Source organism: Triticum aestivum, chromosome 1B, assembly GCF_018294505.1.
Source record: "Triticum aestivum cultivar Chinese Spring chromosome 1B, IWGSC CS RefSeq v2.1, whole genome shotgun sequence".
Classification (NCBI taxonomy): Eukaryota; Viridiplantae; Streptophyta; class Magnoliopsida; order Poales; family Poaceae; genus Triticum; species Triticum aestivum.
Window position 1 is genome coordinate 586,008,235 of NC_057795.1, and position 23,801 is coordinate 586,032,035.

Below are 23,801 nucleotides of genomic sequence, written 5' to 3' on the forward strand. Positions count from 1 at the left end.
ATCTATCTTAGGGTTTAGGATGGGGGCGGTGGTCGCCAGCGGTGGCGGGGCATTGGCGGGGCAGTGGCGTGGGGATTGCCGGAGAAAAAGCTCGGCACGGGGGGGCCTAGAGGGATGGCCGGGGCGGCGGCGGACCGGCGGTGGGGAGTGTTTTCGAGGCGGGCAGGGCGGCGCACTGCCGGCTGCGGGCGGCGGGGGGCTGCTGTTTAGCTGGTGGTGGCTGGCGGCTCAGGGGGGTGGAGGTTGAAGATGAACCACATGCCCTTGATTTTGTATCCAACGGCTGCAAAATCGACTGACCCGAGATGAAAAAGTCAGTCGACCAACGTGTAGCTTCACCTTGCTAGTGCGTTCAGTTTTGATAGCAAAATTCAGTTTCGATAGTTAAGTTCAGTTTCGACAATTAAGTTCAGTTTCGACAGTTAAGTTCAGTTTCGATAGTTAAGTTCAAAGATGATCGGCTGATGTATTTTACATCTAGCACTTTGTGGTTATGTATTTTCCGTCATGTATTGGAGATGATATTAGAAGTCCACTCAGGTTAACGTTGTTTGTTGTCTCTCTTGTCCTGCTTCAGCATCGGCGTCGTACAACTCACCGGAGCTGCTCCAACGACGAAACCCTCCATCATAGCGGAGCAGTACCCCGGGCTCCATCTCCAGACGCTTAAGATCTTCTTCCCCTCCTCCGACAGCTAAGTCAGCTGGAGCATCCTCACCGGCCAACCCAATCACGCTGAGATCAACATGGCTTCGCCAAAGAGATTGTACACTTGTTGCATCTCTTTTTTACTCTACATGTTATATATATTGTCCACTGAGCACATGGATTTGTTCCTTTAGTGTCTTCTTGAAAGAAAAAACGTAGGAATTTTAATTTTCACTTGTCCTGCTTTTCAAATTCCTATTCATGAAGCACAAGACTAAGAGATAGTAGCATAATAGCATTATAACCGTACATTTTCTTGTGGTTTGACTTAATCTCACCATGCTTCTTTGCATACTGTGATATTCCAATTGTTGTGAATCAAACACCCAGATTGGCAGAAATCCTGTGTTTTTAAATTCTCTGTTTTGCACGTGCATTCCTATCCTATTCCTGTCTATTTCCTATCCCTGCATTGTTGGAATCCTCCAATTCAAACGAGCCCTTACAGAATTACTTCTCTTGCAGATAGTTGTCAAAGAAAACCTTGCGTGGTTTGTCCCGCTCCTGCTGTGCTGTCGTCCACCCCAGCTCAGCTGCTCCAATGACAGAAGGGTCCAACACAGTAGGGATCCGGCCTCCAAACTATCTTTCGCCGCCTCAGATCTTCTTCCCCGCCACTGGCAGCCATGAAAACTGCATTACCATCATCAACCGAGTAGATGACTTCGAGGATTACACAGGTCCGCAAGAGAGGTCGCACTCTTTCGTGTCTGCTTAGGTTATGCATCGTTTAATATTACATGCTACTTTATCATCCTGTTCACCGATTAGACTCTAAGTCAGCTCCAAACTAATGGTCAAACTTGAGTTTTTAAATGGTTGTGGGGTACATACCAGGGCTGCTATCAATAGTATATATCTACTATCTGGTTATGTCGGATTTCGGGTTCCGGCAGACACTTGAGGTTCGAACACTGGGGTGCATGCGGAGAAAACACCCCCATCCTACCCATGTCTCACCGCCTCGCTTGGATCTAAACTACATGAAGAACAACACAAAGGACACAAGATTTATACTGGGTTCAGGCCACCATTGTGGTGTAATACCCTACTCCAGTGTGTGGTGTGGTGGATTGCCTCTGGGGCTGATGAACAATACAAGGGAAGAACAGCCTCGTGAGGGTTTGTTCCTATGGTGGTGTTGTCCCTTTTGAGGGGTCGATTTTTGATGCCTATGTATCAGTCCCCCCTACCCTAGGGGTGGCTAGTCCTATTTATAGGCGGAGGTCCTGGGCCTGTTCCCAAATATTGAGCGGGAAGGGCGCCAACAATTGGCCATTTTGAAGGGGAACATCTAGGACACTTATCCTAACTAAAGTTGGTCCTCGCCTGCCAAAGACCCTGATGATGACGTTGGCTTGGGCTCCACGATGACCTCCGTTCTACCGGCCTGCTGGTCTCGGTCGTGTTGCATCGAAATGGTTGCCTTTGTTTGATACCTTGCCTGCGCTTGCCCCCTTTGCACCAAAGGGGAAACAAGGACTCTGTGCAGGCCGGCGCCCGCCTGGCACCCGCCTGGCCTTGGTCGTCATGGCTTGCGTCACGGGCACCTCGTGAGGTGCCCCGCCTTGATCTCTCCGCCTCCTCGTGAGCCAGCCTGGCAAGGCCATGCCTGAGGAAGCCTCCTGTCGCCCTTCCCTGCCGTGCTGGGCCACTCCTTGAGCCACGCCGCAGGCCGCAGGAAGGCAAGTCTGGGTACCCCCGTTCCCAGAACACCGACAGTAGCCCCCGGGCCTGAGGCGCGCTCAGACTTGGCTTAGAAGAGAAGCGAAGAGGCAAGTGCGAAGCTCCGCAGGCCCCAAGAGCCTGTGGCCTTGGGCACCGTGTGGCGGTTGATTGGACACGGGCGTCCTGGCTCCCCCTTAACGCCTCAGTAACTGCACGATTTGACAAGTGCCTACATGCAAAACGGGGCATGATTACCTGTGATCGTGGAGGCCGTCAGTTGGCCTCCCTCGGATATATGTACGGAACGGTGTGAGCCCCTCCGGTTCATCCCTCCTGGCTACCCTCTGTCTTCTTCTCGGCCGCTCGCCATCCTAATGGCTCTGCCAAAGAGGTTCTCGGCCGCAGAGAAAGGGAAGGCTCGCCAGGAATGGCCCGGCTCTCCTCCGACCAAGCGCGGTCGGGGCTGTCCTCGCAAGCACCCCACTGCCCCTGTTGCGGCCTCCCGGGGCCGTGGAAGCAGCCCCCTGCGCAGCGGTGGGCGTTCAGCCGCCATTGAGAGGCATGCTGGGGCTGCGCGACCCCCAAGGCCGTGCTTCCGCTCGGCTGAGGTGCTGCCGGAGTTCGTCGTGTGGTCGGCGGACCCGACCGGCACCTGGCTCCAACTTCCCGGTTTCTTCATAGGTGAGCTTCCGGCTGGTGCCCCAGGCGGCCTTTGGCTTCAGGCGGATGGTTGCTGCAGCAGAGCCTCTTGGGCTACTTTTGTGGTCTCCACCGCCGGGGAGGCAGCCTTGACCCGTGGCTCGCAAACATTTTCCCCCGCGCGCGCCCTGCGCCGGCGTTGCACTCTCCACTTCAAGTTCGACGGCGACGCCACCCTCTATGTGAGGGTGTTCGGGGAAGATGGCCGCCACGCCAGATGCTGCCCCGAAGACGATGACCGCGGCCACGCGCCCGACCCCAGCCTTGGTTGGGGTGAAGGGAGCGGAGGGCGCGCGGGCAGCGGGGCCCGAGATCCGCCAAGCTCCGGCGACTCTCCTTCGGGTAGCAGCTCCTCCAGTGGTGGTCGCGACCAGCCCCCTCGCTGCCGCCCTCGTCTGGGAGAGGGCAGCGGGTCGGCCCGCCGCCACGCTCCATTGAAGCGAGAGGCGGAATCCAGCTGAGCTCCGGAGGCGACACGAGCCTTCGCTGAGAGTAGGCGCCGAGCGAGTCCTTCCCCCTTTTGCCTTCCTTTCTTTCCTGCGCAAAAAGAATGTAATCCGTTTCCCCGAAGGGATGTTCTGAACTGTTGTTGTTTTGATTGGTGTGTTGTTTCCTCTGCTTATGCACGATGTTTTCATTCTGTGTGCCTGTGCGTGGAAATCACTTATCTTAGGGGGCTCATCGCGGCCCTCGCCTCCCGAGGCCAGTGCCTCGTCCTGCGCCTTGTGTCCTGCAGAGTTAAGTCAGCAAGGGTAGTCTCCTACCTTGGTAGTGAGGGGAACCAACCCAAAACCCCACGATCGTGTCGCGATGCCCATGGGGCACGGACTGGGAGGGGTGCTCCCGCAGCAGGCTTGAATCAAGGAAGTTCCAAATTACTGGACAGAAAAATGCTCACGAGGGTGCCCACCCCCCTCGCAAGACCTTGCGCGGGAGAGAACGAGCCGAATAAGTGAAATGAGAGAGTCGCGAGATCGAAATGGCAATAGTTTCAGAAAAAACTTCAAATAGGAACAAACATGCCAATTGCGGAAAGCAAATGAAAGAAGTCGCGTCCGGCACCTAGTCTAGTCTTCGACGTCTTCTCACCAGCGCGGAGCTAAGTGCTGCCACTAGGCGTGGGCGGGAGCCCCCGAGGCCCGAGGGCGGCACTCCGGAGACTCCGGGGCGTGTACAGCCCCACTCATTATTACGTGAGAGTGTCACGGGCGGCGAGCTTCACAGGCGTTTGCCTTCTTCACAGGAACTGGGCCTTTTCCAAAACACTGCAACTTCACAGGCATTCGCCTTCTTCACAGGCACTGGGCCTTTTCCAAAACATAGCTTCTTCATAGGCATTCGCCTTCTTCACAGGCATCGGGCCTTTTCCCAAAACACAGCTTCTTCACAGGCATTCGCCTTCTTCACAGGCACCAGGCCTTTTCCCAAAACACAGCTTCTTCACAGGCAATCGCCTTCTTCACAGGCACCGGGCCTTTTTCAGGGGTAAAACCTTCAGAGGTGTTGGATGTTCCACGCGTTCTGGATGGGCAACCCCTCCCGGGTCTCCAAGCATGCGGAGCCGGGCCTGGAAACATGAAAAACCTTAAACGGGCCCTCCCACATGGGAGAGAGCTTATGCAGCCCCTCCCGGGAGAGAACCCGTCTGAGCACGAGGTCTCCTACCTCGAGAGTCCTGGGCCGGATGTCGCGGCAGTGGTATCGCCGTAGTGCTTTTTGGTACCTTGCTGCCCGCAGGGCAGCTTCTCGGCGATGCTCCTCTCCCAGTAAGATATCCGTCCCTCACATGGCGTCCTGCTGCGTCTTGTCGAACGTCAGGACCCGCGCGGAGCAACGTCTGACCTCGTGAGGGAGAACGGCTTCAGCTCCATAAACCAGAAAGAACGGGGTCTCGCCAGTCAGCTTGGTTGCGATCGTGCGGATTGACCACAGCACGGACTGGAGCTCGTCGTACCAGCCCCTACCGCAGGCTTCCAGCTTCTTCTTGAAGGTCCTGGTCTTGAGGCACCTCAGGACCTTGCGTTGGCTCGCTCGTCCTGACCGTTGCTGCGAGGGTGCGCCACCGAAGCGTAGCATATCTACGTTCCAAGGTTAGCACAGTATGTTTTGAAGAGGTTACTGGTGAACTACGAACCGTTGTCGGTGATGATGCGGTTCGGCACCCCAAACCGGCTCACGAGGCCCTTGATGAAATTGACCGCGGAGCCTGCAGGGATCGTGCGGACAGCTTCCACCTCAGCCCACTTGGTGAACTTGTCCACGACAACGTAGAGGTAACGGTAGCCCCCTGGCGCCCGAGGGAACGGTCCTAGGATATCCAGTCCCCATACCACGAAGGGCCACGAGAGCGGTATAGTCTGTAGACCTCCCGCTGGCTGATGGATCTGCTTGGCATGGAACTGGCAGGCCTCGCAAGCCTTTACCAGTTCCACAACGTCATTGAGCACCGTGGGCCAATAGAACCCACTGCGGAACGCCTTGTCGACGAGAGTTCGCAACAACGAGTGATGCCCACAGTCGCCATCGTGTATGTCCGTAGTAGCTCCTTCCCTTGCTATCTGGAAATGCAACGCAGAGACACATCATTCGGCCGTCTTCGGTAGAGCTCCCCACCCTGAAGGCAGTATGCCATGGCCTGCCGTGCCACACGCTCCGCCTCCTCCTCCTTTTCCGGAAAAGTGCCTTTCGTCAGGTAACTCTTGAGCTCCATGATCCAGCACCCCTCTTGAGGTTCCAGTGCCAGGAGCAGGCGCGCTCCTGATGTCGGGCCGCAGACCGGGGCTCCCGAGGCTGGCGGCTGGGGGAGCTTCCCCCGAGGCTGCGCAGTGCTTGATAGTGACGGCGTCGCCGAGGGCTTGAAGAGCCGCTCCTCGAAGACGCCAGGCTCCCGAGGTAGCCGCCTGGATGCCCTTTTCGTGATATCATCGGCCTCTTGATTGGTGCCGCTAGGCACATGCTGCAACTCCAGCCCCCAAAACTGCTTCTCCATCCTGCGGACCTCCGCGAGGTAGGCTTCCATGTGCTCGTCCCTTGGTTCGTATATTTTGTTGGAGAAGTTGACAAGGAGTTGCGAATCACCCTTGATGGTGAGGCGCTTTACTCCCAGAGCGACTGCGGCCTTCAGGCCCGCTATCAGGCCTTCGTATTCTGCTATGTTGTTGGAGACATTTTCCCCATGCTGAAAACAAAGTTGCACGGTGTAGTAGAGCTTGTCCTGAGTGGGGGATATGAGTACCGCACCAGCCCCTACGCCGTGTCGGGAGAACGCCCCGTCGAAGTACATGACCCCTCTGTCCGATGCCTCGCTCCCTGGGGAGAGAGATCGGTCCTCGCCAGCCTCGAGGCCCGGCGCCTATGCCCATTCCTCCACGAAGTCCGCAAGTGCAGCCCCTTTGATGACTCTGGTTGTGCTGAATTCTATCTGAAACGCCTGCAGTTCAGTGTTCCACTTCGCGACTCTTCCAGCCGAATTGGGGATCCCGAGCACCCTTTCCAAAGGGTATGCTGAGACAACCTTGATGGGATGGCCTTGGAAGTAGTGTTGCAGCTTGCGTGAGGCCACCAACAGCGCAAGGAGGAGTTTCTGGGGCATGGGGTACCACGCCCTTGCGTCGCGCAATACCGTGCTGACAAAGTACACAGGGTGCTCAGGAAACCCAGGAGCTTGCCCGAGGGGACTCCAAACACACACTTCTCCGGGTTGAGCCATAGGTCCACCTCGTTAAGGCTCGCGAAGGTTTCATCCAAGTCCTGTATCAGGGTTTTTGCCTCCCGAGGCTTCACCACAATGTCATCAACATAAGCCTCAGCGTTCCTCCCAAGCTGCCGACCCAAGGCGATGTGCATTAGCCGCTGAAAGGTTGCACCAGCATTGCGCAACCAGAACGACATACACGTATAGCAGTACACCCCGCACGGTGTCAGGAAGGCCGTCTTTTCCATATCTTCTACTGCCATCTTGATCTGGTGGTAGCCGGAGAAGGCATCGAGGAAGCATAACAAGTCGCACTCGACGGTGGAATCGACGATCTAGTCGATGCGAGGGAGCAAGAACGGATCCTGCGGGCAGGCCTTGTTGAGGTTGGTGAAGTCGACACACATGCATTCCTTTGCCCCCTTCTACGGCACGACCACAGGGTTAGCCAGCCAATCTGGGTAGCGGACCTCGCGAATGACCCCCGCCGCCTCCAACTTGCGGGTTTCTTGGACGATGAAAGCTTTCTTCTTGGTGGAATGCCGCCTCGCCTTCTGCTTCATGGGGCGCACGCTGGGGCACACATTAAGGTGATGCTCAATTACGCCCCTCGGGACCCCTGCTAGCTGATCGGGTTCCCACGCAAATACCTTCTTGTTCGCGCGCAGGAATTTTACCAAGGCCCCTTCCTGCTTGGGCTCGAGGTTGGCGCCTATGGTGAAGGTGGCACTGGTGGATCCGTCCTTGTCAACCAGTACCTGCTTGGTTTCCGCCTTGTCCTGAGTGAACAACTGCTTCTTCTTGTCCGGTGTAGCCCCCTTGGGTTCAGAGGTGTCTGAGTCTGCGGGCTGCACCACCGCCGCGGCCTTGAAAGCGAGCTTGAGCGCTTGCAATGTGTCCCCGGTGTCCCCAGACATGGTGAGGACGCCGCTACTCCCGGGCATCTTCATGAGGTTGTACGCCGGGTGAGTTGCGGCAATGAACCGGGCTAGCGCCGGGTAGCCAAGGACGGCGTTGTATGGGAGGCCGATGGGGGCGATGTCGAAGTCGATTAGCTCCATGCGGAAGTTGTCGTAGGTGCCGAAGGTCATCGGAAGGCGAATCTGCCCTAGGGAGCCGGCGTAGCTGCCTCCGACACCCAAGAAGGGCCTGCTGGGCTGCCGCCGTTCCAGCGGTACGTCGAGAAGGCTAAAGGCCTCCACCGAGAGCACACTGAGAACAGCGCCACCGATGATGAGGGTCTTGGTGACCGACACGTTGCAGATGGTGGGGGTGCACAACATTGGGAGCGCGCCTGAGCAGGCCGAGTTGAAGGGGTGATCATCTGAGCTGAAGGCCAGATCGGCTTTAGGTGCCTCCCAACCCGGAGGCGCCCCGCGCGGCACAAAGGCGGCGCCGATCTGGCGGACGAATGGCTTGATATAGCGGCCTGAAGGTGGTGCCTGCGATCCTCCCAGGAGGGCTGCAACGACTGGGGGTGCCGGCGCAGCATGATGGGCGAGGAAGAGGCTGCGCAACTCCCCCTAGGAGGCCACAGAAACCGCCAGCAGGTGGAGCAGCCACATGCGCGGGACACAAGTGAGGGCCATGGGCAGCCAATTAGCCATGACCCTGTCATCGCCTCCGGCCTTGAGGATGGCTTCTTCATACGCTAGCAGGAAGGCCAACGGGTCGGCCGCGCCGTCGTAGCACGGTGGCGTGTCCGGCTCGAACTTGTTCGGCCACTGCACCTGTCGCAAGGCGGGGGCCAGGGCTCGAAGCCCCTTGGTTCCCGCGCCGGCGTCGACAACCGGAGCGGGCGGTGTGTTGTCCGCCATGAGGGCGGAGCGAGGTGCCGATGGAGAACGGGTCGACGAAAGGGAGAGCTCCGGCGCACCCCTACCTGGCCGCCAAATGTCGGATTTCGGGTTCCGGCAGACCCTTGAGGTTCGAACACTGGGGTGCACGCGGAGATCACACCCCCAGCCTACCCATGTCTCACCGCCTGGCTAGGATCTAAACTACACGAAGAACAACACAAAGGACACAAGATTTATACTGGTTCAGGCCACCATTGTGGTGTAATACCCTACTCCAGTGTGTGGTGTGGTGGATTGCCTCTGGGCCTGATGAACAATACAAGGGAAGAACAGCGTCGCGAGGGTCTGTTCCTATGGTGGTGTTGTCCCTTTTGAGGGGTCGATTTTAGATGCCTATGTATCAATCCCCCCTACCCTGGGGGTGGCTAGTCCTATTTATAGGCGGAGGCCCTCGGCCTCTTCCCAAATATTGAGTGGGAAGGGTGCCAACAATGGCAATTTTGAAGGGGAACATCTAGTATAGTTATCCTGACTAAAGTTGGTCCTCGCCTACCAAAGACCCTGACGATGACGCTGCCTTGGGTTCCACGATGACCTTCGTTCTGCCGCCCTGCTGGTCTCGGTCTTGTTGCACCGAAATGGTTTCCTTTGTTTGATACCCTTGCCTGTGCTTGCCCCCTTTGCACCAAAGGGGAAACAAGGACTCTGCGCAGGCCGGCGCCCGCCTGGCACCCGCCTAGCCTTGGTCGTAATGGCTTGCATCACGGGCACCTCCTGTGGTGCCCCGCCTTGATCTCTCCGCCTCCTCGTGAGACAGCCTCGCAAGGCCGTGCCTGAGGAAGCCTCCTATCGCCCTTCCCCGCGAGGCTTGGCCCCTCGCGAGGGTCTTGAGCATGTGTTGATGAAGATGGGTTGTGCTGGGCCACTCCTTGAGCCACGCCGCAGGCCGCAGGCAGGCAAGTCTGGGTACCCCCGTTCCCAGAACACCGACAGGTTAATCTCCAGTGTCTACTATGAGTTTCATGTTGGGTGGGAAACAAATAGTAAAGAAGCCATTATCTGTATTTTTAACTGAAGCCATTATCTGCCTGCTATTATTGGTTTTGTGTCTATCCACAGGTTGCTACCATCACTCTGGATTTCTGCATGCACTCCTTACATAATCTCACTATGTTTTATTCCTATGCATGACAGTTATTGTAAACAATGGAGCTGAACATGTAGACCAAAAGAGACGAGCCTTGCGTGGCAATAAAATTTCATGCAGATGTCGCTCCATGGTAGGCGCAAAGGCAGCCCCCCATCCATGCATTTCGATTGTAATCGAGAGGAAGATATCTGTTCCGAGGGGGATTCAGAAGGAGAAGACAACTCCTATTTTCCCCCTAAGGTCTTTGCTCTAACTTGGCATGCTGATGTTGGTTATATCATGCATATGGTGTCTTGCATTGCTTACTTTATACATCAAATATGTCATCTGCTTAGTTTAGACATCCTTTGTGTGAATGCCATCTGTTTAGTTTATTCATCATTTATGTGAATTATGCAATGCCATCTTGTTTAGCCAGGCATCATATATGTTAATTTTGCAATGCCATCCTGCTTAGCCAGTCATCTTATATGTAAATTATATCAGGCCATCCTTTTTTTGTTACATATTACATTTGTCAACAATGTTAGTACATTCAACTGCTCTTCGTGTGCATCAGCCATTTGACACGGTGATGGCAAATTATGGAGTGAAAACAAGCTCTTCAGAGCAGAGTATGCTATCTGACGAAGCGGATATCTCGCTGGTTATAGATAGCTCCTCAGAGGAGGATTCAGAGATAGATGACCAGTCCTATTCCCCCCCCCCGAGGTGTATGCTCTAACTTGGCAGGGTTATGTTGCTCATATCGTGTGTATGGTGTCTCGCATTGCTATGCCATTTGATTAGTTTAGACATGCTTTGTGTGAATGCCACCAGTTCAGTGTCTAATTACCATATATGTGAATTATGCCATCTTGTTGCAAGACATTATATATGTGAATTATACAATGCTATCTTGTTGCAAAGGCATTATATATGTGAATTATGCAATGCCATGTTGTTTAGCCAATCATCATGTATGCGAATTATATCGTGCTATCATTTTTTTGTATTACGTGTTCTATTTGTCGACAACGTTTGTATATTCAACTACTCTTCCTGTGCATCAGCCATTTGAAGCCGTGATGGAAGTCTCTGGGGTGAAAACAAGGTATTCAGAGTAGACAATGCTACCTGTTGAAGCAGACGTCTTGCTGGTTACAGAGAGCTCCTCAGAGGAGGATTCAGAGACTGATGACCAGTCCTATTTCCTCCCTGAGGTCTATGCTCAAACATGGCAGGGTTATATTACCCATGTCATGCATGTTGTCTTGCATTGCTTAGTTTTTACATCATATATGGATTGCCATCTGCTTACTTGCTTACTTTATAAATCATATATTTGAATTATATCATGCCATCATGTTTACATAGTACATACCCATCATCTATCTGAATTATGGCATGGCAACCCATTTAACAAAGACATCATATAGTTATATCATCTCATCCTGTTTAGTGTTTACAGTCATCATATTTTGAATTATGGCATTCTATCCGTGAATGTATGTGAATTATGGCATGCCAACCTATTTAATAAACACATTATATAGTTATGGCATGTCATCCTTTTTACAAAGTCTCATATTTTGAACTATGTCTTTCCATCTTTTTTAGTTAGCCATCATAATGTGAAATTGTGTCATGCTATCCTGTTTAGTTAGCCATCATATATGTGAAATTGTGTCATGCTATCCTGTTTGGTTAGACAACATAAATATGAATTATTTCATGTCCTCTTTTATTCCCCACTATCCATTGCACCTGTCTATCATACAATGTCTATACTTTCAATTACTTTTCTTGTTTATCAGCCATTTGAATTGGAGAGCGTGATGGCAGTATCTAAGGGAGTAACAACACGGTCTTCAGAAAAGATAGTGCTACCAGTTGATGCAGATAGAACCATGGTTGTACTTGCCCAAGGACCAGATCCACCACACATAACCCAGGCTCTCGCAGATTGTACCCCTATCCAGTTGGACAGAGAACCGACTACACCCCTTCTAACCCCAACCTCGGCAGATAGTAACCCAGTTCCAGTTGACACAACACCGTCTCCACCACAGAGCACCCAAACACGAGCAGTTAGTAAGGGAACTGCAGTGCCCAAAGCACGAGGACCACCACTCCGAATCCCAACTCAACGCTTAAAGGAGAAGAAGATTTGTTCTCAGGTCAGGTTCTGTAGCTATGGTTTTATACTCCTTTGCTCTTACATTACTGTATTTACTCATACCAACTATTTTCAAATTTGAAGGACGGAATGGAAACTCCAATGGCGCAACAGGTATGTTTTAAACCTGTTTCTTTAACTGGTTTGCTGTTGTAACCTGCTCTATGTTGATTTTAGTTTCAATTGAATAAACAGTTATGTTCTCATGTCATGCACATTACAAGTGTTGTTATTGCTCTACAGTTACCCACACTTATATTCTGTCTATTCTGCTTTGTCTTGAACAAATATTATTTGAACTGTGTCTCTATCTTGATTTCGTAACAAAAAATAGAATGATATAGACCATAAAGTGACCATGGTACATAGATATATGTTTGTTTCATGCTGTTATCCTGTCCACTTTACTACTGAACTCATTTACCAAAATGAGTTTCATATACAACATGGTAAACATGTGATGTGTCTGCTTGTTTCTCTTTTAGAATGCGGACAAAATATTGGAGAACAGTACCGCGTTATCCAATGGTAAAGGAAGTAATGCATATAAGGTTCAAGATAGTGAGACATCCCTGTTGGTCTCCAAGAAAGCTGATAAAAACTATCTTGACGACAGTGAAGGAACCCAAAAGTCCTGTCTTGATGTAGTGTTCGAGTTACTGGCCACTACTGCTGGCACAAGCTCTTCAAACTCGCTGCCTGAATCAGTTCGTCTTCTTGAGTCTCAACTTCAAGTTGAAAGACATCGATCAGATGTGCTGCGACAGAAAGCTGAAGGACTGAGGAAGTCCCTACAGAATTCAGATGCATATTTTCTGGTGCAACAGCAAGCGCTGGAGGAATTAAGCGCCAAACAAGAGAAAGTTAATAAGCTTGCTAAGCATCTTGCTAGCATTATGGGTACCCAGGATATTGTTTCTTGAGATCTTCTGAAGTGGTTTCAGTTCTGGATTGTTTTGCTGCGGCGTTTATTTGCGCTGGTCGCCAACTTTGACAACCAGTGTATATGATATGCAGCTTTGTTCCCTATATTTGCACTGGTGGCGAACTTTGATGCCCAGTGGATGTAATATGTGTAATAGCCGTGATAGCCTAGCGTTAGTTGCTTGCTTATTTATTTCCTTGTTGTCTTGTTTATTTGTTTGCTTGTAGTCATTGCAGTTCTTTTTCTGCGGTTAGCTAGTGGCTGGAATAACCTATTTTTTAAAACTAGGCCACAATAACCATGGGCTAATATTTACTGTAGTGACACTGGGCCTCCTACTGGCCGTTGAAATAGTGGGCCTTCTACGGGCCGTAGAAACAATGGGCCTTCTACGAGCCGTATCATCAATGGGCCTTCTGCGGGCCGTATCATCAATGGGACTTATACGGGCCGTATGATTGATTGGCCAAACATGGGCCAAACAGACCGCATTATGGCCGTAAACGGGCTAGAGTTGGAATCGTCCGTTCATGGGTCGACCATAACGGGCCATCGTTAATAGGCCGTATGTGATGACGCTATGAAAATGGCCCAACGTATTAACGGACCACAAACGGGCCGACTGTAACCAAGGGTTGAATTTGGCCCACAAGCAAAAAATGACAGTAATGGGCCGTAAGTAACCGAATGCTGCAAATGAGCCCAAGAATAAATGGGCCCTCAGAAGGCCGAAGGATAACTTGGGCTGGAAACGGTCCAATGGAATAACGGGCCGTTAATGGGTATAAAGTGATACACTGTTCATTACGGGCCAGTTTCACCATGGGCCGTTTATGGGTTTAAAGTGATACAATGTTCATTACGGGCCAGTTTCACCATGGGCCGTTAATGGGCCAATAGTTACAAAGGGCCTCATATGGGTCGTAAGACGTCATGGGCCATACATGGGCCAGAAGTGAAAACGGGCTGCAATCAAATTGGATGGCCCAGATGACGCTACTGGGCCTAATTCGAATAGGGCGTAACGAGCCTTGGGTTAGCGGGCTGCAATCAAATTGGATGGCCCAGATGACGCTACTGGGCCTAATTCGAATAGGGCGTAACGAGCCTTGGGTTAGCGGGCTGTAAATGGGCTATATGCGAACAGGCCGTTAACAGGCTTTCCATGGGCCGGCCCGCCACCTTTTGACCAAGTCAAACGGGCCGGCCTTTTCACAGGAATGGGCCACTGTTGGGCCGTGCCACATGTCGACGTATCATAGGCGCCTTCTATCCAATGAGTGGATGACATCTGTCCCAACGATAAGCCGACACGTGTTTCCTCCAGCCAATGATGATTTTACACGTGGAAATCCCCATTGGTTGGGGCTGTTAACGGGTTATCAGATCCAAAACCTGACCCGACAGCTTAACGGCGTTCCGTTACGGTAGATGCCACGTGTCGGTCACCCTTGACGAAAGCACTTCTGTGACGCGCGATTTATCGTCATGGAAGTGGACACTTCCGTGATGATAATTTTGGTAATGTCATGGAACACTTCTACGACAGCACAGGTATGGCTATCCTGTTTCTGTCATAAAATCTTCATGGATGTACATGCATGACAAAAAATGCGACCTACTATGACAAACACATATCATCACGGAAGTGTATTTTTTTGTAGTGAAGTCAACCACATGGGACCATATCCTGCCCAGAAGACCGTCCAAGGGCAAGTTCATCACCTCTCTGCAGATGAAGCCCAGGAAAACCCCAAAGTCATCATTGGTATGTTTCCTGTTAATGACAAACCCGCAATAATTTTATTTGACTCTGGGGCTTCCCACTCTTTTGTTTCTTGGAGTTTCGTTGCCTGAAACAAATTTCCTTACTCGCTTTTGGGAAAAAGTATGATGGTTCAGAGCTCGGGATCCGTGCTCAAAAGCAATCTGGTCTGCCGAAATTTGGAAATTGATATCAAGGGGGTCCATTTTCCAACTACTTTGATAGTCATCGAGTCTTCCAAGTTGGATGTTATTTTGGAAATGAACTGGTTGACCCAATATCAGGTGTGCATCCACTGTGCGACCCGAGAAGTCACCTTGACAAGTCAGGAAGGGCGATCCATAAAATTCTATGCCCGCAGAAGTATACCCAAAAGCGAACTGGTCTTCACAGGTGTAGCCAAAGAATTGAACTTGATTCATGTGGTCAGTGAATTTCCCGATGTATTCCCCGAGGAATTACCCGGAATGCCTCAAGACCGAGAGCTTGAGTTTGCAATTGATCTTGTGCCCGGTACCGCACCATTATACAAAAAATATTATCAAATGCCTTTGTTCGAACTTGTGGAATTAAAGAAACAACTTGATGAGATGCTGGAGAAAGGATATATCCGCCCAAGATCGTAACTATGGGGATCACCCGCAATATTTGTGGGCAAGAAAGACGGCGGTCTCAGAATGTGTGTGGACTACCGTCGATTGTATGATGTCACCATCAAGAACAAATACCCACTGCCATGGATTGATAATTTGTTCCTTCAGCTCAGTGGGGCAAAAGTATTTTCCAAGATTGATTTAAGGACCGGATACCATAAGCTCAAGATTAAGAAGGAAGATATCCCTAAGACCGTGTTCACTACCTGATATGGTCTCTATGAATATACGGTGATGTCTTTTGGCCTCACAAATGCCCCTACCTTTTTCATGCATATGATGAATAAGGTATTAATGGATTTCTTGGATAAGTTTTTGGTGGTTTTCATTGATGGCATACTCATATACTCTAAAAGTGATGAAGAGCGCAAGGAAGACCTCTGAGCAGTCTTGCAGAGACTCCGTGACCATCAGTTATATGCAAAATTCAGCAAGTGTGAGTTTTGGCTCAAGAAAGTCAGATTTTTGGGACATGTTCTGTCAGCAGAAGGCATAGCTGTGGACCCCAGCAAAGTGAAAGACATGCTTGATTGGGCAGCACCCATGACTGTATCCGAAATTCAGAGTTTTCTTGGATTAGCCGGATATTACCACCGGTTCATCAAAGGATTTTCCATGATTTCCAAGCCAATGACAGAGCTCCTCAAGAAAGATAAGAAGTTTGAATGGAGTGAGGACTGTGAGAAGAGCTTTAACAAGCTAAAAACCATATTAACATCAGCACCATTGTGACTCTCCCAGACATTTACCGCAACTTTGATGTGTATTGTGACGCCTCCAGAAAAGGTATTGGATTCATACTCATGCAAGATGGCAAGGTGGTAGCCTACGCATCTCGCCAGCTACGACCCCATGAAGGAAATTACCCCCCACATGATTTGGAATTGGCCGCTGTTGTGCACTCTCTAAAGATTTGGAGACATTACCTGGAAAAAGGTGTCAAATATTTACCGACCACAAGAGTCTCAAATATATATTTACCCAGCCAGATTTAAACCTTCGACAGCGAAGATGGCTCGAGTTGGTCAAGGACTATGTTCTAGGAATAAATTACCATCCAGGAAAAGATAACATAGTTGCTGATGCCCTCAGTCGCAAGCCTGCCAGTTTAAATGCCATGATAGAGTCCTTGCCTCCTAAACTCCAACAAGAGATTGCTCATGTTAACTTGGTAATTGTAAACACCGGCCTTGCAAATATTTTGGAAGTAGCTCCTACTCTCGAGGATGAGATTCGCATGGCCCAAGCTGACGACAAAATTCTACAAGGACATCTCAGACGTCTGCAAAAAGGCAAGACTCGGGATTTCTCTAAGGACGCATAGGGTACACTCAGGTTTCCAGGATGGATATGCGTACTGGACCAAGCAGACTTGAGAAAGAAGATTTTGGCAGACGCACAAGAATCCTCATATTCGATGCACCCCAGAGGTACTAAAATGTACGAAGACCCTCGACAGATATTTTGGTGGGATGGAATGAAAAAGGACATTGTATATTTTGTCCCTTGTTGTGACATATGCAACAAAATAAAGGCGGAACACCAGAACCCACCGGACTTCTCCAACCTCTACCCGTCTCGTAATGGAAATGGGATGATGTCTGCATGGACTTTGTCACCGGTCTACTCAGGACTCACCGAGGCAATGATGTTGTATGGGTCATAGTGGACACCCTGACTAAAGTGGCTCATTTTATTCCCATCCGCACCACATATCGCGTTGATCAACTTGCACAATTATATGTGTCCCCGATTGTCAATCTGCATGGAGTGCCAAGAACAATCACTTCAGACCGAGGTTCACTCTTTACATCTGTATTCTGGTCCTGACTCCATAAAGCTTTGGGGACCATCCTCAAATATAGCATGGCCTATCACCAGTCAGACTGACCGGGTAAATCAAATCCTTGAAGGCATGCTTCGAGCATGTGCTTTAGCCCATGGACCCAAGTGGGAAGATTGTCTGCCATATGCAGAATTCTCATACAACAACAGTTTCGAAACCAGTCTAAAGATGTCATCGTATGAAGCTTTGTATGGCCGTAAGTGCTGCACTCCATTAAAGTGGTCTCAAACCAGAGACAACCCTATCTCCGGAACTGATTTAATATTGGAGGCAGAGAAACAAGTCAAGGTAATCCGAGATAGGCTGCATTTGGCTAAGTCACGACAGAAGAGTTATTATGATGCCAAACACCGGCATGTCAGTTTTGAGCCTGGAGAACATGTGTATCTCTAAGTCACACCCATGAAGGGAATCAAGCGATTTCACACCTAAGGAAAATTGGCACCAAGATATATTGGTCCGTTCCCAGTCATGACCAGAGTTGGCACAGTTGCTTATTAGTTGGAATTGCCACCGGAATTGTCAGAAGTACACAACGTGTTCCACGTCTCATAGCTAAGAAGGTGTATTTCACCACCCGAGAAAAGACTGATATGTCAGAAATTGAGCTTGCCAAGGATCTAACCCATGAGGAGAGACCGTTCAGAATTTTGGATGAGGCAAAAAGGGTCACACGCAATAAGGCGATCAAGTCTTATAAGGTTCAGTGGGAGCATCACACCGAGGAAGAAGCGACCTGGGAAAGAGAGGAATTTTTAAGGACAGTCTATCCAGAATTGTTTTCCCAAGCAACTGAATCTCAAGGACGAGATTCATCCTAGGTGGGGGAGGTGAGTGACAGCCTGGATTTGCTTTCTCTCTTTTTTCGGACTTCCTGTTGCCTTTGCTTTGGATTTGGAGTTTTGAATCAATTCAAATGGACTTAAACACTTGGGCCTACCCTTGATTTTCACCCAAGTGACCCATCTGTCGGATTTCGGGTTCCGGCAGACCATCTAGGTTCGAACTCTGGGGTGCACGCAGAGATCTAGCCTTCTACTGCATGTGCCTCGCCGCCTCGCTAGGATCTAAGCAATCAAAGAAACAACACAAGAGACATAGAGTTTATACTGGTTAAGGCCACCATTGTGGTGTAATACCCTACTCCAGTGTGTGGTGTGGTGGATTGCCTCTTGGGCTGATGATGAACAATACAAGGGAGAATAGCCTCGCGAGGGTCTGTTCTAGGCTGGTGCGATGAACCGCTAAGGGGAGTTCAGTCGCTCTTTCTACTGGTTTCCTGATGAGGATCCCATGCCTCTATCTTGTGGTGGCTAGTCCTATTTATAGGCAAAGGCCCTGGGCCTCCTCCCAAATATTGAGCGGGAAGGGCGCCAACAATTGGCCATTTTGAAGGGGAACATCTAGTACACTTATCCTGACTAAAGTTGGTCTTCGCGTGCCAAAGGCTCTGGTGGTGACGCCGGCTTGGGCTCCACGATGACCTCCATCCTGCCGTTCTGCTGGTCTTGGTCTTGTTGCACCAAAATGGATGCCTTTGCTTGATGCTCTCGCCTGCGCTTGCTCCCTTTGCACCAAAGAGGAAAGGGAGGACACTGCGCGGCCTGGCGCCCGCCTGGCGCCCTTAGTCGTCATGGCTTGCGTCATGGGCACCTCGTGAGGTACCCCATCCTGATCTCTCCGTCTCCTCGCGAACCAGCCTGACGAGGCCGTGCCTGAGGAGGCTTCCTCTCGTCCGCCCCATGAGGCTTGGCCCCTCGCGAGGGTCTTGAGCTCGTGCTGATGAAGATGGGCCATGCTGGGCCGCCCCTTGAGTCACGCCGCAGGCCGCAGGCAGGCAAGTCTGGGGACTCTCGTTCCCAGAACACCGACACCATCCACCCCTAGCTCAACTTTCTTTCTCTGAAAAACTCCAAAAATAACCCAAGGAATATTTTTCATAAAAGAAAAATATTCATTTTCTTCCCTAAAAATCACTTCAGAGAAGTATGCTCCAAAGCAACCCTCATTTTCTTTGCTCCTAAATTTTTTATAAAATTCACAAATATTCTTTGAACCCTAGGGCACCTCCCTGAGCAAAAATATTGCATAAAATTTTGGAATATTTTTGCTACAGAAAATAATTTCTGTTCTAGACAGATTAGCCACTTACACAGCAAGTATAATTTTCCTTGATCCTTTGGGGTTGATCTTTTCTGAGCTTCATTACCTTCCTAAGAGAATGCTAAACCCCAAAGCCGAGCCCTTAATTTTTACTAGATCTCTCGCAGTTAACGTCACAAGTTTCTGTCCAGAAACTTGCCAGGAAGAAGCCCACTCGCACAGCTCACCTGTGACCCATCCAAACACATAGAACGACCAAAACCACTAAGGACTACACACCAGACATGAAGTTTGCGCTTAGCTCAGCCTGAGGTCAGAGTTCACGCGGTGACCAGATTCATCCAGGGGTGTTGGCATGCAACCAACACGCTCTGCGATGCACCCGCGCCTCTGTTGAGCATGTGCTCGCTTCCCCGGCCACCGCACCTTGCCAAACCGCTCCACCATGGGCACGGTGCGGCCAAGCCAACAGTGCGCCTGTGCCCCTGTGCTCGTCGCGTACCTGGCTCCTATGCTCAGCTCCGCTCGTCCATAGTTCCCTCGTGAGCCACGACGTCTTCTACCCTTCTCACTGACGCCATTCGTCGTCGGGCACCCTTCCAGAGAATTCCGGTGAGCCCTCGATCCCGGCCTCAGCCTCGCCTATAAATAGACCCCTCCCGAGCTCATTTCTCCTCACCACTTCTCTCACACAACCACCACGATACCGTAGGTAGCCGCAGCCCGGCCAGGCAGGCCTCTGGCCGCCATCCCTGACGCCGAGCTCGCCGGCAATCCCCTTCCTCTGCCCCTCCCTCTCCAGAGCCGCTCGAGCTCAACTGACTTCTCCGGCATGTCGCTGGTGAACCTCTGGTGTGCGCTGGTGCTGTTGGAGTTGCTGGACCGGCCCTGTCTCGCCGGAATCGCCAACTCCGACGAGCTCCGCCCGCTGCAGCCACTAGAAATGACCACACCGACCTCGTCCGACCACCGTTAGCCAAGCCGCGGGTACGTGCAGGTGCGCAAGAACCTCCGCTACCCATTCCCCCCTCTCAAATCAGCAGCCGAGCATGCAGAGAAAAAATAAAAACCAAAAGAAAACTGATAAAGAACGGTAAAGAAGAAGACACAAAAATGAGATTTTTTTTTCTTTTGAGAACACACAAAAGTGAGATGAACATTGCTTCTGCCTCGCAATAAGCTAGGCATAGCATTTGTGAGTGGAACTTCGGCGGCACAATAGCGGATGGCGGCGACAGTGGAAGCATGGAATGGCCTACACTTCTGCTTTATAGAATTTATCGCAATGTTTATTAAAAGTTGAAACTTTAATGTCTATATCAGGCATAATGAAAAAGTTGACTCTGCATAATAGAATTTACAGAGATAAAGTGCATGAACATGATTTTATTAATGTATGCTCAACAGTCTATTTAAATATGCATGTGCGTGATAAAAATACTTATGTATGCCAAAAAAGTGTCCTTGCAACTTTAAGAAATGATGGATAAAATGTTCCATATAAAAAAACGTTTATTCTGAAAACATTCCACCGTCAATATAAAACTGGTCATGAATGTTAATAGAACTTTAGGTGACTTTTGAAACTTCTTTGGACAAATGCTTTCTAAATGCATTCCATAGTTCATTAAATAGTATATTTTATGCATTTGACCAAAGATATCATGTCAGTCATATAAAATATTTTTATGTCACAAAACAAGAATAGTAAATTTTCGTATATCATTTATTTTATTTTTAACAAAAAGATTACAAGCAAAAAAATCCATAAAACCGGTGAAAAGAAACTATTACCTGATTTTTTTTGTTAAGTAACATCAAAAGATTTATGAAGTGAAACACCTGAAAGCTATCAAAGCTACCAAAGGACTTGCAGTGCTGTGGTTCTTATGATATCCAGCTCAAGATCAGAATTATCTCCAGGGGCAAGTGTTGGGGCCAAATATATACTTCTCTTTATCTCCATTGGTCTGGTTGACAGGTGCCACTGCCAAATACTCCCTCCATCCCAAAATAAGTGACTCAAGTTTGTACTAACTTTGTAGTAAACTTAGTACAAAGTTGAGTCACTAATTTTGGGACGGAGGGAGTATATAGACAGAATAAAAAACAGCCAGTGCTCAAGTGATGTCACAATGTGGATGCCATGATCGCTTCTCAATTGCTGCATGAACAGTCTTAGGTGTAAACTTCCAAAAGAGGGGCTTACCTAAGGCAGAGAGGACCTGAAAAATGGGTCCATTCGTCACATGTGAACTGAAATTCAGAATTGTATCACACTGAATCACCAAGAGCAATTTGAACACAGCAGCATGCGGATGCAGTCTTACTAAACTGGATCCAAGCATAACTTTTGGATAAAAAAGCTGTAAAGTTGCAAGTAAATGACGCGAAATAGACAGAGGAAAATACGACACTGCTAAAATACACCTGAAATGATTATATGCAAGCAAGGAGCTGTAGAATTTTTTTTAGCCTGCAATAGAAATTGCATTACAGTATCACATCGAGCGATCGAGCACAGCATGGTGATGATCATATAGAGCACCACGCTCTGACACCTGCAAGCAGTGTGTAACGACCTCACGAGCACAAAGTAATTTAAACACTCGATTCACAAAGGTATTGGCGCTGAAAAAACAACAGAGTAAGCACTGAAACATGGCCATATAGCATCTTAATATCAGTATATGTTATCTCAATTCTCACAAAACAAAATATAGACCAGCTGCAGATGGTAGTCTATACATAAACACTACTTGAACAAATTCATTGATCACAGCGGTTACATATCACAAAAATATAATAAGGTAGTAGACTTTTCGCCATAATAGGCCAATGCAGGCAACAAGAGAGCACACATGCTGTTCATGCCCGTTTATGAACATACAAAACCGATTACCATGTAATTTTTAATGGAGTGTTCAAGGGTAGAGCTCAATAACAGATCTAACTCCCAGCACTGATATAATCTTGTAGTCACCGAACCCAGCTTCCATGAATATCCTTTTCCATTCAAATTCCTCTCGCTCAATCCCCTCAACGCACATGATAAATAGATCATACAAAACATGTGTCTCTCTTGTTACAATCTCATTTAGCCCAGATCCAACCACCATATCTACAATTATCACCTTTCCACCAGCATCTCTGGGAGGGATTGCTTCCTTGCAATTTTTCAATAATTTGACACAGTCTTCATCACCCCAATCATGAAAAACCCACTAAGTTGCACAGCAGCAGCCAAAAAAAGGTTACCATTAGTCCCTATAATATATTGAAAGAAATTTAGTTAACTTATTTTAATTCACACAAGCGGCTAAATACACACTTTAGGAGTTATGGCAGTATATTGTCAAATGATGATGTGTTGTATTGCAAGGGGAGAAGAAATTTCTAGAGAGTTTACCTTTAGGAAAAGAGCATTTGCTGGCGGAATGTACTTAAACATATCGCCAGAAATAAACGACACATGGACATCACTAGGAGCTTCTGCAATCACATGAGGGAGATCCAACACGGTGCATTTCATTTGCGGGAACGCAATCGCAATTGCCCTGGCAGCTCCACCTTGGCCTCCACCAACATCAATAAGAGAGTTTATGCCAAGAAATACATCACCACACTCCCTTAAGATGATGTCCGTGAGAAAGTTACTATCCGAAACCATTGCATTATTGAGTATCTGGTTGTAAGCATCATCCTGCTCAGGCATCTCCCAAAAGTTAAGGCTGTGAGCCTTTTTGAACAGGGACCTGGAATGCTCATCTAGGAACCATGAGTGCATGCCCAAAAAGGGGGCAATGACAGTTGAATCAAGCATCAAAGACAGAATAGGAAATAAGTTTGATTTAATCAAAGACAGAACAGGGACGTGGAATGCTCATCTAGGAACCATGAATGCTCATCTAGGAACCATGAGTGCATCACCGACGAGTAGGCGTGTGGTTGAGGTAAGCCCGTAAACAATCTCCTTGCCTGGCGAGGCTGCCTCATCAACAGCAAAGATGCCTGATATGGTGAGCACACGCATGAGTCGCCGTAAGCGGGGAAGCTTAGACGGATGGAGGCCGATCTTTGTGGCCAACTCTTATGGGGTCATAAGCCCACCATGGTGTTGGATGGTGTTAGGGATTTGCAGTTCCATTGCACATTTGAGTGCCATGGACTTGACGAATCCCAGTGCATGGTGCCAAAGGCTAACTTGAGCCTGGAGCAGCTCCTGAGAGCTATGCTTGTCTTGGATGGGTGGCATTTTTGTTGAGCTTGTTTTTCTTTGGTTATGGGTGGATTGTAGTCATACCGGTTATATATACACAAGTACAACAAGTTTAAGGTACATGATATGGCCTTGAGTAATCAATTATTCAAGGATGGTATTGGGATTGTGTCAAGCCATTTGAGAGAAGACCTTCGCTATGCAACAATTGCAGACAGTACAAATACACTATAAATAATTCATGGAAGCCTATTTACTCAGGTACAACTCGTTCAAATCAAATGTTCACAAAAGACAGTTTCAAGTTTAGCTCAACTCCATTTCAGACGTTTCACTTGAGCCGCACTTCTCTTCATAATTAAACACAGTCCGACACTTTAATTTATTATGTAGACAACAGAAGATATTTTCTGT

General features: G+C 49.2%; 1 protein-coding gene across 2 annotated transcripts; it reads right to left on the reverse strand.

Annotated features, from left to right (window-relative positions):
• Window positions 1-21,913: 21,913 nt before the first annotated feature.
• LOC123096210 (5-pentadecatrienyl resorcinol O-methyltransferase-like) lies at window positions 21,914-23,437 on the reverse strand. Of its 2 annotated transcripts, XM_044517872.1 has the most exons (3): window positions 23,279-23,437; window positions 22,578-23,179; window positions 21,914-22,392 (listed from the first exon to the last, which is right to left on the reverse strand). In XM_044517872.1, the coding sequence occupies exons 2-3, from the start codon at window positions 22,989-22,991 to the stop codon at window positions 22,093-22,095; spliced, it is 714 nt and encodes a 237-aa protein (XP_044373807.1). In that variant the 5' UTR covers window positions 22,992-23,179; window positions 23,279-23,437; the 3' UTR covers window positions 21,914-22,092. The 2 variants fall into 2 exon arrangements, with proteins under 2 accessions (XP_044373807.1, XP_044373797.1); XM_044517862.1 differs by having other exon boundaries at window positions 22,578-23,437.
• Between the last annotated feature and the right edge of the window lie 364 nt (window positions 23,438-23,801).